We start from the raw sequence: 18,540 nt of genomic DNA, 5'->3' as shown, positions 1-18,540 counted from the left end.
AGGGTAGGCGAGTTTCCTGAACGGCACGGCGGTTCCCGCGTGCGGTGCGCGCCTCGTTAAGTCTCCCGTTCAGGGAAACTAGCGTGTGTGCGGCATTCGTGCGTGCACAAGAGAACACGCGTGTCGGTGTGTTTACCCCCTTGCTGTTTGCGGCACTGCTTGGCCCGATACGGAAGGATCTCTGCCCGTGCACACTGTCGGAACCTGCCCGATTCGGATACTCCAGCAACATTGCTGCTGCGAGATTACTCTGCCACGCCAGCCCGTCAATTAATCAGCCTTCAAGGGCAAATTTCACTTGTTAAAGTTGGTTCCGTCCTTATCCCTAAAAAGCAAAACTCCGGATCATCATTGTCCAATCTTTACTTGAAAACCCAATCAATCGATAATTTTCCAATGTTGAAATTTTCAATAGCAAATAGCAAATAGCAAATGGCAAATGGCAAATGGCAAAGGTTAATTATTGAATATCAAATATCACTTTTTGAATATATCATTTCACATATCAACTTTTGAATATCAAAATATCGAATTTTCAATTTCAACTCCAATTTCCACTTCAATTTCCATTTTGCAATTTCAATTCGTTTGTTTTCCATTTACTGCTTTCCATCTCACTTTCTTTCCTCCTGCGGGTTTTCACACTTTCTACGGAGTATTCTTTTTTACCCTGAATCCATTTATCTATATATACATTGATTGATTGATCGATTGACAGATATATATATACTCTCATACACCTATATCTATACTTTATTCTACCTGTTCCCCTATATTTGTAATAGGTTCTTTTTTTTTCTCCCTTCCAATCAAATTGAATTTCTAAATTTTAAAATTTATTTTTTTTCCATTTTTTTGGTTTCTTTTTTTCAATTCTATTTTTATTCTATTTTCAATCACTCTTTATTTTTTTTATTTTTGTTAATTTATAACTTTTCCTAGATCTTTTTGACGGAAGGTTCCATACTGGTTTGTTCATCTTTTAACTTGGTTAAAAGATTATTATGAATAAACTTATATGTATATTATTATTATTATTCACACATTATTAATCACCCAATCTTTTAACTCCCCAACGCAACACCATCTCCCTCCCAACCCATGCCTTCAATCCTGAAATACAAAAAACATAGGGATAGAGCAGACAGCAGTGCAAGACTCTACCCTCAGGACTCCAACGATTCCGATTCAAACGCCATCGAATTCTCTACTTCGGCCAACATCACCGCTACCACCTCTCGCAATAGTGATCCAGACAATGCAGTGGCTCAATTCGCAAGATTACCCGTGAAACCTTGCGGGTCAGATTACACGCTATCAAGACGGGGCTCTTTTACCAAAATGAAAGATAAGGTAAGAACAAAGAGTTCTCCTAAAAAGGATTTTTCTTCATCGCAAAGATCTCGTCGTCCTACTCATCACGGCCCTCCTCCAGCTGCTCCTCCCGCTGCTCCCGCTGCTTCTTTCAAAAAAGATCAAATTATAAGAACAAAATCAGAATCAGACTTGTTGAATCTGGCAGCTGATCTTCCTCCAACAAAACAACAACAACAAGCAACAACAACAAACAACTCTCCTGCAAAGACCCCAAACCCAAAGAGATACAATGCGCCGCCCATCAGATCTCCTTTGGCAATGGATTCTACTCCATTGAATAGTCCAATTAAAAAGACTTTAAGAAATAGACCTCCTTCAAAATCAGTCTCTACTCCTTCAAAATTCAAATTGAATGATCAATCGATCCAAAACCATTTTATCATTCCAAACAGTCCTGACATTACAAATAACTCTACTACTCAAACTGAACTGGTTGCTCCAATCACCAATACGCAACAACAAGTAAATGGAGTAACCCCTCCTCCTCCTCCTCCAGTGTTGGAAGTAAAAGAACCTGAAGAAGAAGATGACGATGATGTATTTCATGAAGTTACTGAACCAGTTCCTTCAACTCTATCAAATGGAACTTCTACAGTAGTTGCTACACCTGCTGTTGTAGCTCCTACAACAATGGCTCCCGCAGTGGCTTCCGCTGTGACTCCCATCGCAACCCCCACTACAGCACCCATCGCAGCCACTACTGTTCCTCCCGCTGTACCCACAACCAATTCATATCAAACAGCACCTACTTCCACTCCAAATTATGCAGTAGCAAGACCACCTGCTTTTCAAACGAATGGGATCCTTAACCAAGCTACAATGGGGGCTCTTTATCAAGCAGCTGATGGGACTATATATCAAATAATAAATGGTGCCATTTATCAAGTACCAACTTTCCAAGCTACTCATATTTCTCAATTGCCATTGGATAATCCTCCTACAGCTCCAGTGATAACTGTGGCTCCACCACAACAATCTCCAATCCCACCTCAACAGTCTGCAACTACAATTGCCTCTCAACAACCTTCATTTACCACTCAACAACCTTCACTTACCCCTCAACAAGCAACTATCTCACATCCTGCCCCTCCTCAGTCAAGTGTTTCATCTCTAAATATCTCCCAACCAACTTTACCTCCTCCAAGTTTACTTCAACAAAATTTGACTCCTCCAAACATGACCCCTCCTGCGACTACTCCTCCACAACCAATGATGACTCAACACAACATCCCACCTCCAAATGTAGTGGCACCAACTCCATTAAATCAAACTTCATCAATTAAAGCTACTGCAAGTACAACAAATGCTGTCGTGGATGAATGCTATGATAATATGCCCATTCAATTACCTACTCAACCTCCTTTCCAAACTCCTTCTCCTTTCCAGACTCCATCTCCTTCACAAACTGAAGTACCTGTATCAATACCAAATCAAGCCACTCCTCAATTACCCATTACTGTACCCAATGGAGAAATTCCTACTACTACTTTACTAAGTAATGATAACTTAGCAGTTATGACACCTTTCCCAGGTACTAACACCACTGTCACCGCCACTACTAATGATCGTTCTATTGTAACAACAAACCAAGAAACAAGAAAATCTTCAGATAATCTTCAATTAACTTCAAGCCAAAATTCCATAACCTCTACAAAGAATTCAAATAGTAATTCTCCTGCTCCAATTGGCAATAGAGCAAGACATATGTCTAATGCAAGTATAAGTAGATCAAAAGAATATGCTAATCCTCCTGCAGTAAGGACTAGACCAATGTCCAACTCTGTAGGTGCTAGAGGAAGAGATTTAGTAAGTTCTACTACAACTTCTACTACAAATAGATCCAAAAATTATTTGACAGCTCCCAATGGTACTCAAACAAGACCAAGAACTTCTTCAAATGCTAGTGCTACAAGAGAGAGAAAGGATTCCACTCCAAGTACTATTAGAACTAGACAAAGTTCCATGGCCGAAGCCTTTGGTCAAAATTCGATGTTATCATCAGTAGATTCATTCGCATCCCCAATGAGTTCTTCTCAATCCAAATCTTCCTTAGATTCAGACGAACCTTCCCCAGATAACTTACAAGTAAATAAAACTCTTACAAATACAAGCACAATAAAACAAAGACCAACCAATAATAATATGGTTGCAAAAATATCAACACCTAAAGTTAAAGTGCAAAAAGTACCAGAACATGTAGATTCATTAACTAAACATCATGAAATGATCTTGAAACAAATTTGGTGTTATTTATTCAATTTTTGGGGTATTCCTGTTAATAGTCAACACGTTTTCATTAAGTCAGATGATCCAGTGGCAAAATTAGATAAAACTCAATCAAACGTCTCAAGCGTTATCTCACTTAATGAACAAGATTTTGCTGCAGCAAAGAAAAATATTAATAATGTCAATCTTTTAATCCAAAAGAAGCAAAGAGAAAATCAAACTGCAACAATAAAATCCAATGGTAGCGTTGGTAAAAATGATAGCGCATCTCATTCTTCGTTTTTTAAATCCAAATCTAAATCTACTCAAAACTTAAGCGCCGAGAAGAATAAAGAGGACACCAATAAACTCAATATGTACAAAGGTATTAAAATCCCTACTGGTCCAGCTATTGTGGATGAATTGATCCATCCTGCATTCAAAGAATTGGATCCAAAGGATTCCAAGATTGATTTCTGGCATATGATTAGAACAGATAATCCTGATAATTTAATCTTAAGATTTGTTAGAGCAAGAAAATTCGATTTAGATAAATCAATGTATATGTTAGCAAAGACAATTAAATGGAGAACAACTGATGAAGTTACTCCAGATAAAGTTATTTTAAATGGTGAAAGACATGCATATATTACGGGCCAAAAGGGTTTAATTAAAAATATTGAATTGATGAAAACTACAGTTTTAGCTGGTGGTGATAAAGAGGGAAGACCAATTGTATTAGTAAGAGCAAAATTGCATAAAGCTAGTGATCAAAATGAACTGGAAGTTAAACAATATTGTTTACTGACTATTGAACTGGCAAGATTATTTTTGAAAGACCCAGTTGACACAGCGACAGTTATATTCGATTTGACAGGCTTTTCAACATCAAATATGGATTATTTTGCTGTTAAATTTATTACCACTTGTTTTGAAGCTCATTATCCCGAATGTTTGGGTCATTTATTCATTCACAAGGCCCCATGGATCTTCACTCCTGTTTGGAACGTTATTAAAAAATGGCTAGATCCAAACGTAGCAGCAAAGATTTCATTTACCAAGGATTTCAAAGATCTTTCTCAATATATTGACCCTTCAGTAATACCTACGTACTTGGGTGGTAAAAATAAATTTGATCTAGATCATTATAAACAAGTTCCTGCAAGTGCAGATATCAAATTGAAAGATACCAAAAAGAAAGCTGAATTACAGCAAAAGAGGAAAGATATCATTAATGAATTCATAGAGGCAACTAAGAATTGGATCGAATCCCCAGATCATGAAACTTCTCAAAGATATGCGATGGAGAAGAAAGAAGTCGCCAATAAATTGTGTAAAGTATTCGGAGAATTAGATCCATACATTAGATCTCGTACCATGTATGATATGGATGGTAGTTTGAAATTTGATTAAGATTCATATACACTATCACAGCATTTGCATAAGGACATTAATACATATGAAAATAGATTTATAACACATATTATATATACCGATGTGCCAAACTAGCAGGCCCAGACACAGCTACATTTATATATAAAAAAGATAAAAAAATTATTGACTCCTACTAATATTCCCATTCTTTACTGACGCTAATTTTAATTAAATGTCTCTCTATACCTTTAGAAAAATCTCGGCTCAAACATATTAAAAGACTCGGCTGGAACTAACAAAACAATCTTCAGGAATTTTTACAATTGGAAAAAATCACGGGTTTCCGAAAGCCACAGTTGAGATGTGGAAAGAATTGCATGTGGTTTTTTTTTAACCCATTTGAGCGTCTATTTAGTTCCCCAGATTAAAGTCAATTCTTGACGTAGCTTAGAACCAATTAATTATTTAAGACATCATCTAGATGCTTATTCGGTTTAGGAATGATCCCTTTCAGTTTCTCGAGGTAACCTTACTATATAGCTACACTTGGTTTTTTATTAATCATTACTCACTTCTTTTCTTTATAGAAGAATGTTAAAATTACATATATTGACTCTTCAGTTAATTAATTCATACCATAATTAAATTAAAATTACAAAAATAATAACCAATCATGATATCTAGTTTTACTGGTTTAGAAAAAGTTGTGTCTCATGAACATTATATGCCAATAACCTCCACTGCAAATGGAGACACTAACAATAGTAGTGTTACAAATACGACCAATGACATACATTTTCACATTAACAATTCCAATATTAATTATAATGATGCTACTGAACCTGTAACAGATGTTGAAGTCAGAATAGGAATATTAAAGGGGAAGGTACACGATTACGTAAATAAAATATTTCCCAGTGGTAGCTACGGGAAGCATAATCTTGCTAAACTGGTACCCATTAAATGTTTATTTGAATTTGCTAATCAATCTTTTGGTAAAGACAAATGGTCTATAAAAATATTAGAATTACATATAACAGATTCCAATTCATTTGGTTGCACTTCAATGAATACATCTTCTGTAACTCAAGTTTTGGCTGAAGCAAGAGTACAAGTACAACTGAATAAAGAATGGAAGATCGAATCGTGTGGGATTGGATATGGCAATCTCGAAAGTAAAGATCAGAATGAAAATTCGGCAATTGCAAAACAGAGAGCGGTAGATAATGCAATAAAAGAAATTTTATTGAGTTTGATAGAATCATAGCTCAATGTGACACAGTTTAATCACTACATTTTATTTTTTTATTGGCATCAGGGGATATTTTTTTTCATTTCATTTTGGGTATCATTCTTTCTCCTACAGGATTTTTTAATAGGCTACAGTTCATAATCTGTATGTATTTTTTTGATCTTTCATATTTATATAGAGAAGTGTTAAGCATTTCATTAGTAGACTACTGCTTTTTTGTTCTTTTTATTTTTATTTTTTTTTCTTCACTTTTCAAATGAAAAACTTTCGAAGTTATTTAAATTTTAACTTAGAGTCTCTTGCATTTCATCACGAATTTCTGGTAGTCGTTTTTCAATTTCCGTTATTCTTTTATCATAATAGAAATTAGCAAGTGTGATAACATTAATAATCGTGTCTTGTTTTTGATTAGAATCAGAATAAGAAACATTTTCTTGTTTAACATTACCATTGATATTATCTTCATTTTCTTCAATATTAAAACCAACAGAAAAGATTTCTTTGACTAGCATTCTTAAGCTTCGTAATTGGATTTTACACAGTTCTGGGGCATATACTTTTACTAAAGTATGATTTTTAAATTCATTTAAAATTGCTTCATCAATTATTGGATCAACTAATAAGTTAGGTAACCTCAGTTTTTTATTACGGTGTGATAGACTCTCTTGATGATATAATATTAACTGCAATAATAATAATATGACATTTGATGAATACTGAAGGACCATGACAATGTGAATTGTGACTTATTTAATAGTTTGAATGATTTTTTATTTAATTTTTTTAAAAGATTAAAAAAAAAAAGCAAATAACGAAAAAATAGATTGAAAAACCGTAACTCTTTTATTGCCTTTTTAGTATTCTCCCTCCAAAAGAAAAGATGCCTCTTGATATTGTTTATCCTTGATATTTTTTATCTTCTGGAAATTTATTATGTTACAATATTTTACTTATCTATGTTGTTTCTCTGTGTTTTTCTTTATTTGGGGATTCTTCTAATTTCTGTTTCATTTAGCTTATTTTCGTAAAAGATCTGTAGCGCCTCCTGGACTATTTTGGATAATAACATAAATTATAATTCATATTTGTTTATAGAAAAATAAGCATTAAGTAATCTGCATACAAATCAAAAAATAAACAAAAACAACAACAAGATTAATACAATTAGATATAGAAAGATAATATATTTTCAGATTAAGAATTACAGGTTTTGGTATAATAAACTAAAATAATGGGTATGTTACTTGTGCTGAAGAATGAGTTTTATAAAATAATTGATTAATTTATTACTAACAGTAAACTCTGTTCATAATTCCGCATGAATCGTGAAATGGAAGAAATTAAATAAAGATAAATCAATTACAAAGGGCTTGGGCGATAAAATATATGAAAAACGTAAGGCTACGGCTCTAGAATTAGAAAAATTGGTTAAACAGTATGTAAATGCTAATAATTGGGAACCAGTCGATAAGATTATAGATGAACTTTGCAGAGATTATGCATATGCTTTACATCAGCCGATGGCAAGAAACGCAGGCTTGATTGGTTTGGCTGCTACCTCTATTGCATTGGGAATGAATAATATAGGCAGATACCTCAACCACATATTACCACCTGTACTGGCATGCTTTGGTGATCAAAATGATCAAGTAAGGTTTTATGCCTGTGAAAGTCTTTATAATATTGCAAAAGTAGCAAAAGGAGAAATTTTATTATATTTCAATGAGGTATTTGATGTCCTTTGTAGAATAAGTGCTGATTCTGAAAGTTCTGTCAAAGGTGCTGCAGAGTTATTGGATAGGTTAATAAAAGATATAGTAGCAGAAAAGGCTTCAAATTACATCAGCATCGTTAATAATAACCCACAACTTCTTCCACCGTCAACAAAGACTGATTTACAAACAGGGAATGTTTATCAAGAACAGTATGAGCAAGGTGATAAATTGGCATTTTCTTTACCAAAATTTATTCCATTATTGACAGAAAGAATATATGCAATAAATCCTGATACTAGAGTATTTTTAGTGGATTGGCTTCGAGTGTTATTAAACACCCCTGGCTTAGAACTTATATCATTTTTACCATCATTTCTAGGAGGGCTTTTCACATTTTTAAGTGATACTCACAAAGATGTTAGAACAGTAACACATTCACTTTTAAATTTATTATTAACAGAGGTTAATAGAATTTATAAATTAAAAAGGTCTATTAGAAAAGATCAATTAATTCAGGAGAACATTTTGAATTCTAAAGAAGCAGACGATAATACCAGCCACCAAGATTCGCAGTCTAGAAAGTTAGATGGTGCACTAATTGCTGAAAGAAAAAAGTCCTTAATGCTTGCATTTACGAAATTATCGAATGATAATATTATTAGCTCAAATAGTGAGACTGGTAGTAATCATACCCATCCATCAACTCCAACTATGTCAAACAATAATCAGGTGAGTGAGGAGCCTTTGGACATGAGTGAAAAATCAGATAGCTATCAAGGCGAACCAAACATTGTCACTGAAACACCTATACGCGATGGTGAAGAATACATTTTGGGACAAGATATTCATTTGAATTTCCCTGATATTATTGAAATTCTAATAAATAATTTAGCCTCGTCTGAATCTGAGATTCAACTAGTTGCACTATGCTGGATAGATGCCATACTATCCTTATCATATCAAGATTTTATTCCATTTTTGGCCAATATTTTATCTTTATTATTAAAACTAATTGGCGACTCTGATGAACAAATAAGCGGCAGTGCTTACACAATTAATAAAAAATTTAGATTGTTATGCAGTGATTACGATAATTTAAAAGAAACCAAAATATCTTACGGCTCTATTGTTAACAGTTTGACTTTACAGTTTTTTGACGGCAAAGTCGATGCAAAGATAGCATGTTTGGATTGGTTACTTTTAATATATCGCCAATCACCTAGTCAATTGATTGAACATAATGAGAGCATGTTTCTCACACTCTTAACTGCTCTATCTGATAATGATGCTAGGCTAATTGATCGAGCTCTGACTTTGTTACATGAATTATGTTCCGACTCCAATGAATCATATTTGAAGAAGTTTATTCAAGATCTTCTAAATTTATTCAAAAGAGATTTAAAATTATTCAAAAAAAGAGGTAATTATATCATGAAACAAGTATGTGCTAGTCTGTCCCCTGAAAGAATTTACAAGGTTGTGTCTTCGGTTTTAGACACTGAAAGTGACATAACATTTGTGAAAATGGTAATTCAAATTTTAAGCACTAACTTAATAACTGCAAATGAAGTAAAACCATTAAGGAATAAATTAAGAACGGGTGAAGAATCATTATTTTTCAATATGCTATTTAAATGGTGGTGCCATAATCCCATTTCGGTCCTTTCTCTTTGTCTAGTTTCAGAAAACTATGAATTAGCCTATTCAGTTTTACAATCCTTTGTTAACTATGATTTAACTGTTACAGATATTGTTCAGTTAGATGTTTTGGTTCAATTGTTGGAATCTCCTGTATTTACTAGAATGAGATTACAATTATTAGAGAATCAAAAATATCCATATCTTTGCAAATGTTTATATGGTATTTTGATGGTACTGCCTCAGTCTAAAGCATTTGATATTTTAAATAAAAGGTTAAGTTGCATGAACGGTGTCTTTTCCCAATCTTCTCCTACATATTCTACCTCATATAGAAATTCCTCTCATACTAGTATTAATTCTGAATCCACAACACGCTCAGTCAGTAACAGTAAACATCATTATAATGAATTGTTGGATCATTTTAATAAGGTACGTTTATCAGAGGAAGCATCAAACGGCAAAGATGTTGTTTTTGAAACAAAAGTGCCTTCATTTGATATAGAATCTACTTATCAGCATTCACTGACACGTAAACTGCCAGCGAATGAGAACAATAACAGTATTGGAAATGGAACCCACCCAATTGTCAAAATTGACACTAATGACAATGAAGAGAATAATTCAGTAATCTTTCGAAGCAGCACAACAAGTAATATGTCTCGGTCTGGTGGCGGTAATTTTTAATCTATTATCAAATTCTAAAAGTTTTTATTGTATATCGTTGATGCAAAATTAGATTATTACGTCAATGCTTAATTAAGTAGATTATATAGGATTAGAGCTATATATGATATATATACGCCTTATAAAATAGAGGATACAATGATACTTTTACTGAAGCAACTCATCCCTGTAATGAAGTTGGAAATTCATTCTTTTGACATTACGACGGAGCTGCTCATCAATAGCTCTCTTTTCTAATTGTTGCATTTTCTTTAAAGTCTTTGTAAATTGTTTTTCAGTAATACCACCGGCTAGTCTTCTATCACTGGTGGCAGTAACAGGTCTCTGAGTATTTCTATTAGGTGTTTGCGGCCTACTAGTACTAGAAGTTGAAGAGTTTTCTGCAAAACGAATTGATTTTTTTTGTTGTGTAGAAATTTTAGGCTTTATTGGTTGTTCTTCTAGAGAGCTATAATCGTAAAACTCAGAAAATACAGCACGTTGACGAGCTGTTTCGTATGGCATACTACAATGGCGTTTTGAATCTAAGTGACTTCTAATACTTTCAACGCTAGAGCCTTGGAAATTACAGCAGGGACATAAAAATTCAACTATAATAACCTCTATTAGGAATTCTAATAATCCTGGTAAATTTACTAAGTATGATCTTTCAGGAATATAAAGTCCATGTTTATTGAACATATGTTTCACATTTTTTTCTATTTCTTTATTATCAACACCACAGAATATGCACTCATTTATTCTTGAATAGTTTAAAGAATGCTCTTTGTTATCTTCATCAGAGCTTTCATCTTCATCAAATTCACTAGTTTCATAATTTGAATCAGTGGTAAAGCCGTATTCAGATTGTGTATCTTCTCCATAATCAGTATTAGTATCTTGGCTTCCTACAGACAGCTCTGACATTTTAGAGGAAATAGAGAGGGTTGGAGAAGATGATCTTTGTTGCTCAGTTTCATCATCTGCGCTATCTTCAGAATCTAACTCATCAATAATTTTTCTACCTCTATACTTAGAGCTCTTGCGATGATGTTTATGAGAGTGATTTACATCATCTACTGAATTCAGGGGCTTTAAAACTGGAAAGCCAAATTCATCAACCTGATGCTTGGCTTGCTCTAGTTCTGAAAGTTGCGCCTTCTCTGCAAAATCATCTGCTGAAATTGGGCTTAAATGTGCTACCCTTCTCTTTAAATTGTACCGATGCCATTCAGTTTTCATATGGTATCTCTGTGAATCGCTTGACTTAAATTGAGTACCACATGAATTGCATGTAAATATTTGGTTATTCATTTTATATTACTAATGTGGTTGGATAATGATAGGTGTCTTTTTTATTCCAGGAAAAAAATCACTATTTCATTTTCCTTTGTATATCATTATTTATATGTATTAAAATTTTTAATAGAATGTTTTAAGCTTTGCCTCTTTTCGATGCTAAATTTTACGGGCCTAAATTCTTTCCCTCGTGCTCAGCGGCATTAAAGAAATCAATTAATAATCAAGATTTAATAATCTCAAGTAAAGTTCTCTTTCGTCTAAGAACTATAGTAACTTTAATAAAAGTCGAAATGGATATAGTAATTCAGTAATATACAAAATGCTTCTACATAAGGCTAAATATAAATATGCGCAATGTTAAGTATTCTCTAAAATAATTTTTATATAAGTGCCTCTGTTCTAGACAAAATACTTCGAGTAGGCATTCATGTAATCCTCTTAAGTAGACCATGGTAAAGATGGTAAAGGCCACATACGTTTGAATAAGGACATTGCTACCACATCTTGAGCAGATAACTTAGCATCAAATGTAGCTTTGAAATAACCATGAGTACCCAAACTTTCTTTGATAAAACCAGATCTCCCTGTCTTGGTGAATAGTGGAATCGATTTGAACCATTCCACATCTTCTGGTCTAAAGAACATATAACGAACTGTAAGGACAGATTTATGGAATCTAAATGGATGACCTGTAAGAACTGCTCTCTTTGCAAGAATTCTTGTATGGTCTGTATTCAAGAAGGAACCAAACCCTACTAGTTCTAAACCTTTTACATCAGAAACTTTAGGCTTGAAAAATATAGCAGGAGATTGTGTAAAATCAACAGGGGCCATACATGTTGCAATTGATATAGTATCCGGATGTAAGAATCTTTCGTATTTATGAACATTGTTGGATGTGTTAGATGCAGATGAGAACTGTGGTCTAATGATATATCTTCTTGCACCATATTGAACTATCAATTGCTCCTCAGATGGAACTGGATTTTCATATTCTTCCCATCTTTGAATACTGAAGTTAACCATTGCATTTTTATGTTCGTGTGATAATAACCCATAGATAACGAATGCTAATTGGCTGGGATCTCCAATTTTTTCAAGTAAGACTTTTGGGAAATTAATTGAAATTTTAGCACGATCCCCAGCGACTACTTGAGCATCATTAATAGCTTCTTTATTTAGTTTAGCCTTTGTATTTTTGTAGTTGCCTATTCTCAATAGACGATTCCATTCAGCTGGCTTTTCTGGATCCTTTTCATCATAATCCCAAACACAGTTGTGTAAATTTTTTAAACCTCTATATCTCATTAGACGTTCAATAGCAGATTCGTTTGGATTTAATTCTATTTCATCTGGGAAGTCTAGGTCGTCTTTCTCTAACGATTTATACTGCATCCACTGGCGTTCCTCTTCTTCTGGACTTAAATCTTCAAATATTTCTTCTGGTCCATCTGTTTGAGCGTCACTTTGAGTTCCAAGTTTGCTGGTAACATTTGATAACTCTGCCATATCATCATACATTTGTTCATCTTCATTATTATTATTTGCCACCATTATATCTTCTTCTTCTTCAATTTCTTCATCGTCACTTACCTCAATAACATCATTTAGATACCACATAGCCTGGTATTTTGAGGTACCTTTTGGAACTCTTTTTATTTTATCCTCCTGCTGGCTACGAGGTAGATAACCATGTTCATCATATCTCGCTGCAGTTAAATTATCATATTGAAAGTCTTCGCCATAGTCAGACCAATCTTCCATTTCAGCATCGTATGGAATATATTCATCTAACGTTTCTCTGTTATCATTTGATTGAAAAACGTTTTGGAGATCCAAATCAAGTTCTTTGGTATTATTTTTCTTAGATCTTCCAGAAGCACTAATTCTTTCGATGGCTTCAACTTGAAAGTCACCTAGACCAGGAATATGAACTAAGCGGTTGGCATTAAAACCAATCCCACGAACAGTACCTTGGACTACCAACTGGCCAGCATCTTCTGATATTTCAACAAAATCAATCTGATCTGCAAGCAAGTAGCCTCTTTGATCTCTCCAAGTGACACCACGAGGGAATCTTTGTGATAGAATCCTGAGAGCATTCAAAGATTCAGCAGGCTTCTCTAAATTGTAAATTCGGTCCTCGTTTGGGAAGAAATGCTTGAAATAACTTTCCAAAGATTGTTTAACGTCTAATTGAAACTTCTCCTTTGGATGAACCTTTGATAAGTTAGGAACAACACCAATGTATGATGCGATACCTTGTAATTCTAATGCTCTGATAACTTGTTCACCAAATTCTTGATCAACTTCAGATGTACCACTTAAACCAAATACTACGATATCTGCAACTTTGGCACAATCTAAAACATTCAAAAAGTTAGACATGTCAGGAACAATAATTTTTAAAGTGCTTTTGAATTTCTTAATGTGAAAATCCTTAATAAATGCAGAATTACCCATCTTTATTAAAGAATCTAAGTCATTTTCAGATAATTCACTGGATTGAGCTAATAATTTCGAAACAATATCACCTGCATCGATATCTGGAGTCAATGGAATGATAGTAATAATTTTTTCAGCACCGGAGCTACCTTCAAACAATTTTCTTACTTCTAAGGTATCCATTATTTTTTTTAATCTTAATTGTTTCGATTTATTTTTACGTTGTAACTTGGAAGATATCTTATTAGATTTACCAGTTTTAATATCTTTTTCAACTTTACCTTTGTGGAGTCTTTTCAAAGCACCTTTACTAGAGTGCTTTGATTTGAAGCCTTTATGGCCATTTTTAATGGATGATCTATGCGAATGACCAGCCATAATTCTATTATAGGTTTTCTCTAAATAATAGTGGTTCCTTTTTTTATGTTATCAAGCAAGCCAATGAACAATAACATTATGCTTTTTCTAGTATTTTTATAATTAAATAGTTGTTTATAAGGATTCTGTTCGTTGAGTGATTCATCGTAGGTACCTTAGAGCTCACACACATCGCGAATTTTTCGATGAGATGCGTTTCCGAAAATTTTTCAAATCTGAATTAGAGTTACAGATTTTAACCCTAATTAGAAAAATATTTAGACCTAAAGTCTATATTACTTTATCTTCTATTATAAGCGTTTGCTTTCATTATGGACTAGGTATAGTTTTAATATATGGTACAGTATATTCTACAAATGATATTACTTATATATCTGCAGCCTTAGAATAAACCTTCCATTCCTTATAAGGTTGGCGAGCAGGAGCGATACATAAATGAGATTTAAATTGATCGATATCAACAATGTTTGTTTCATTTCTCTTCTCAAGAATTCCTTTGTATTTTTCTGATAATGGATATTTTCCTTCTATTGGGGGGTGATGACTCTTTAAACTTGTAATTAAGCGACAGGCATCTTGACCAAGTACATGTTGTTCAAAAAAATAGATTACATCAAACTTTGATAGTTTTGAAACATGAATAGCTTTCTTTTCCCTATGTGTAAAGTTATAGTCTCCTAAATAAATTGCAGCGATTAATCTTGAACTCTCTTCGTTCATATTATGATATTTTTGTAGAAGTGAGTCATGTAATGATTGTCTATGTCTTTTAAATTCCTCTCGAGGCATTTCTTTTAAATAAGACAAGAAATCTTTCAAAAAATTCTCGATCCTAAATTGCAAATAATCAGTACTATATTCTGATTGTACCATAATACTTAAGTTACATGTACCATGATTGCTTAAGCTCGAACTAAAAACAATGTAGCCCAATTGCTCTTTTGTTCTTAGTGTGTTGAAGCATGGTTCATGCATGATTTGAGCTAGAAGAGAAACTACTGCTGCTAAGTATTCAGAATATATTCCAAATTGGCATATATATTGGATACATGTATTAAGATTATTTTTATCTTTCTGGAATACTTCGTATTTAAACGTTTTCCCACTAGGAATAATATAAGACCTTAAACGATCATTTTTAACCTGAGAATTTTTTATTGTATTTGGAATTAAAGTTCTAACTAAAGAATCGACTTCTTGAGCCTGTTCATATTGAATATTTCCAAAAGCTAATGTTTCAAAGAATAATTCCTGATAAATAGTGGGGATAAAATCTTGTAATTGAGGGAAATCAATATCTTGCACCACTTTTAAGTTTTCTTCGACTGACCAAGATCTTTCATTTATTAAAGATGAATAAATATCTCCCATTTGTATATATGGTACATCATATAGCCTATTGGTTAATGATTGGATAGTCTGTTTTTTTATTACTTCAAATCTTTCTTCATTTGGTACAAAGGATTTAATACCTTCCAAGTATCTTTTAAGTAAAATTAGTAATTTATCATTAAGACCTGTAAGAGTTAGATCTAGACCTTGGTTAGTTTTGTTTAATGATACATATAGGTCAGCACAAGCCGCGTAACATCGTAAATCCTGCAAAGCATCATTTACTAAATTGATGTAGAATGAAGTTAAAACATTTGCTACTAAGCTTGAATGGGTATGTGGTAATTTTATTGAAACAAATATTGTAGCCCGGGGTAGCCAAAATGTATCATCTTTTTTATACCATAATTTACTTATATTATCATCTTTTAAAAGGTAAGGTTCAATCTGGGCAACGTGATTCTCGACTTTCTTTACAGAGCACGTGGTAGATATGAATTCATTCTTATGTGGAAGATATAATTCTGAATTTTCCTTAATATTACTTAAATCTTTTAACAAACCATCTGGATAATCCTTTACCCCATACTTTGTACCATACCATTTCTCTGATTTATGAAGCCCATTTAAATTTTTTGAGACAAGCATAATTCTACTATTATCAGGGGTTAAAAACTTTAGATATTTGTTCAATTGTTGGGGATCATATTCATAAAAGAGTTCATGAGATAGTATATTGTTTATTGGAATGAAAGTTTTTTCCATTCTTTTAGATAATTGTGACACGGTTGAAGCTGGATTAATTTTTTGTTTATATTTGAAACTATTATCTGATATACCTTTCAACTCATTATAAATCCATTCTTGAGGTAAATTCGAGTTCAGCATTTTAATATATTGAAAAACAATTTTAATGATTTTTTCATATTGGTTAATACCATCTTCAGTCAAGTCAAAATTTAAAGAAAACAATGAATTTTCTTTTGATATATTCTCAGAACCTGAAGATATACCAGTAATTAATTGTTGGTTCTTTAGGAGTGATGAAATTGAGCCATTACCTTTGTGTCCGAATAGATGGCTTAAAATATATGAAGGTTTTGATTTCCATGTTGTCAATTCATCCTCTTTAATGTGGAAAGTAAGTTCTAGTTGCTTCAAATCTTTCACAGGCTTCACACTTATAACCTTCTTCTTATCGGCAATTGTCCAAACCGGTTGACTAAATGTAGGAAGTATAACATTTTTATTCGGTACATTTTCAAATAATATTTTAGCCCACCTAGATAGAGTACCTAGATCTTCTCTTCCGATAATACACAAATTCATTATATTTGAAGAGTACCATTTGTTATAGAATTTGATTAATTCCTCTCTAATATTTAAATTGAGAGTCTCCGTATTTTCTAGTAGTGTCAATTTTGATCCAGTTGAAAATTTATGATATGGATGTTCATGATTTGATAAACTTTTACCTAGTTGGTATAACCTCCAGTAATCATTTTGTAAGTTTTTTTTATTTTCACTATCAATGGCATGAATTTCTTTTATAGTTGAGTCATTGTTAAATAATGGAGTTTTGAAGAAGCAAGAAAATCGTCTTAACGCTTCAAATAGATTAGCATGATTGATTTCAAAATGGTAATTTGTATTCATCGAACCTGTGTATGCATTTGAAAAACCACCATTCTGGTTTAAATAACTAGAATAATCATTCTCATTAGGAAAATTTTTAGATCCCATGAATAGCAGATGCTCGCAAAAATGTGCCAAGCCTGGTAAGTTAGAAGGGTCCATAAATGCCCCAGCATTGACGTCTAAAGCTGCTGCTGCCTTGTCAGTTGTCTTATCTTGAATAATTAAAGCATGTAAATTATTTTTATTTAATTTAATAAATTGATAGTTTCTCTCATCTGTAATGGGTTTTAATATATTGGAACTAATTGTCTGATTAAAATCTTTTTGAATTATTATTGATAAAATGATATTGGAATGCATATATGGATGAAGGTCTAATGACATTAATCAACGAAGGAATTATTTGTGTTGATTTACAACAAGTAAAAATTTTCATTGTTATATACTTTTATTGTACATTATATGTTAAGTGTGATTGTACTTTGTATTTGATACTCTAAGGTAATAAACAAAATTGATTGTAAAAATCAATGTAACAGAGAGAAGTCTGTAAAAAAACAAGTGCTATGAAGTATCATCTTATTTAATTTTTATATTGATTTAGTATAAATACGTTTTAGTTATAAAACTGTGTTTGGTTTTATATGATTATTTGAAGATTTTTAGTTTGATATTTTCTAAGAGGCATCTAAATCTAAAGCTCTCGTCTCAAATGATAGATTCGTAAATTACCTAAAAAAGCTGGACTGATTGATACTTGGAGTTCCAACAAAGATATTCAGTAAGATATGCAATAAAAAGTCAGAAATAAAAAGAAAAGAAAATCTTAGGGATAGAGTTATAATCAATTATGTAAGCATAGACTAGAATAGTGCATTTATTTAAAATCTATTATATTCTACATCCCAAGAAAAACTTTTCCACAAAAATGTGAATAATTTTTACCTTCATTATGCAGGTAGTAAAAAAATATGATAAGCTTTATATAAAATGATGCTTATCAACTTGAAACTGTAAAATATTGGTAAATAAAGCTATAGAAAGTTGTGTAGCTCCCAATGCTTGTAATCTTGGAAATATATCTAATAGTGAGGATTTAGCTGAGATCATGAAATGTTTATGGCTACAGTTATAGTATATTTATATACTATTACTGAAATTATTCATCGTATAAGCTACTAAATGCTAAAGTGACAGTTTTAAATTCATGGACTAGAT

At 32.7% G+C, this 18,540-nt stretch overlaps 7 protein-coding genes across 7 annotated transcripts; 3 read left to right on the top strand and 4 right to left on the bottom strand.

Moving 5' to 3' along the window:
- Nucleotides 1-1,101: 1,101 nt before the first annotated feature.
- Nucleotides 1,102-4,995, top strand: TBLA0A08110 (uncharacterized protein; the record flags this gene model as incomplete). Its single annotated transcript, XM_004178072.1, has 1 exon — nt 1,102-4,995. One exon carries the CDS (start codon nt 1,102-1,104, stop codon nt 4,993-4,995), a length of 3,894 nt encoding a protein of 1,297 aa, XP_004178120.1.
- A 685-nt stretch (nt 4,996-5,680) lies between these two features.
- Nucleotides 5,681-6,223, top strand: TBLA0A08100 (uncharacterized protein; the record flags this gene model as incomplete). The annotated part of the gene is made up of 1 exon (XM_004178071.1): nt 5,681-6,223. One exon carries the CDS (start codon nt 5,681-5,683, stop codon nt 6,221-6,223), a length of 543 nt encoding a protein of 180 aa, XP_004178119.1.
- Nucleotides 6,224-6,492: 269 nt separating this feature from the next.
- SWC7 (Swc7p) lies at nt 6,493-6,936 on the bottom strand (the record flags this gene model as incomplete). The annotated part of the gene is made up of 1 exon (XM_004178070.1): nt 6,493-6,936. The coding sequence occupies one exon, from the start codon at nt 6,934-6,936 to the stop codon at nt 6,493-6,495; it is 444 nt and encodes a 147-aa protein (XP_004178118.1).
- A 509-nt stretch (nt 6,937-7,445) lies between these two features.
- VAC14 (Vac14p) lies at nt 7,446-10,248 on the top strand (the record flags this gene model as incomplete). The annotated part of the gene is made up of 2 exons (XM_004178069.1): nt 7,446-7,454; nt 7,546-10,248. 2 exons carry the CDS (start codon nt 7,446-7,448, stop codon nt 10,246-10,248), a joined length of 2,712 nt encoding a protein of 903 aa, XP_004178117.1.
- Nucleotides 10,249-10,395: 147 nt separating this feature from the next.
- Nucleotides 10,396-11,541, bottom strand: REH1 (Reh1p; the record flags this gene model as incomplete). The annotated part of the gene is made up of 1 exon (XM_004178068.1): nt 10,396-11,541. One exon carries the CDS (start codon nt 11,539-11,541, stop codon nt 10,396-10,398), a length of 1,146 nt encoding a protein of 381 aa, XP_004178116.1.
- Nucleotides 11,542-11,967: 426 nt separating this feature from the next.
- Nucleotides 11,968-14,352, bottom strand: TSR1 (small subunit rRNA maturation protein TSR1; the record flags this gene model as incomplete). The annotated part of the gene is made up of 1 exon (XM_004178067.1): nt 11,968-14,352. One exon carries the CDS (start codon nt 14,350-14,352, stop codon nt 11,968-11,970), a length of 2,385 nt encoding a protein of 794 aa, XP_004178115.1.
- Nucleotides 14,353-14,718: 366 nt separating this feature from the next.
- On the bottom strand, nt 14,719-17,706 carry TBLA0A08050 (uncharacterized protein; the record flags this gene model as incomplete). Its single annotated transcript, XM_004178066.1, has 1 exon — nt 14,719-17,706. The coding sequence occupies one exon, from the start codon at nt 17,704-17,706 to the stop codon at nt 14,719-14,721; it is 2,988 nt and encodes a 995-aa protein (XP_004178114.1).
- Nucleotides 17,707-18,540: the final 834 nt, after the last annotated feature.

Source organism: Henningerozyma blattae, chromosome 1 (assembly GCF_000315915.1).
Source record: "Henningerozyma blattae CBS 6284 chromosome 1, complete genome".
NCBI classification, from domain to species: domain Eukaryota; kingdom Fungi; phylum Ascomycota; class Saccharomycetes; order Saccharomycetales; family Saccharomycetaceae; genus Henningerozyma; species Henningerozyma blattae.
This window is presented reverse-complemented; position numbering and strand designations above follow the sequence as displayed.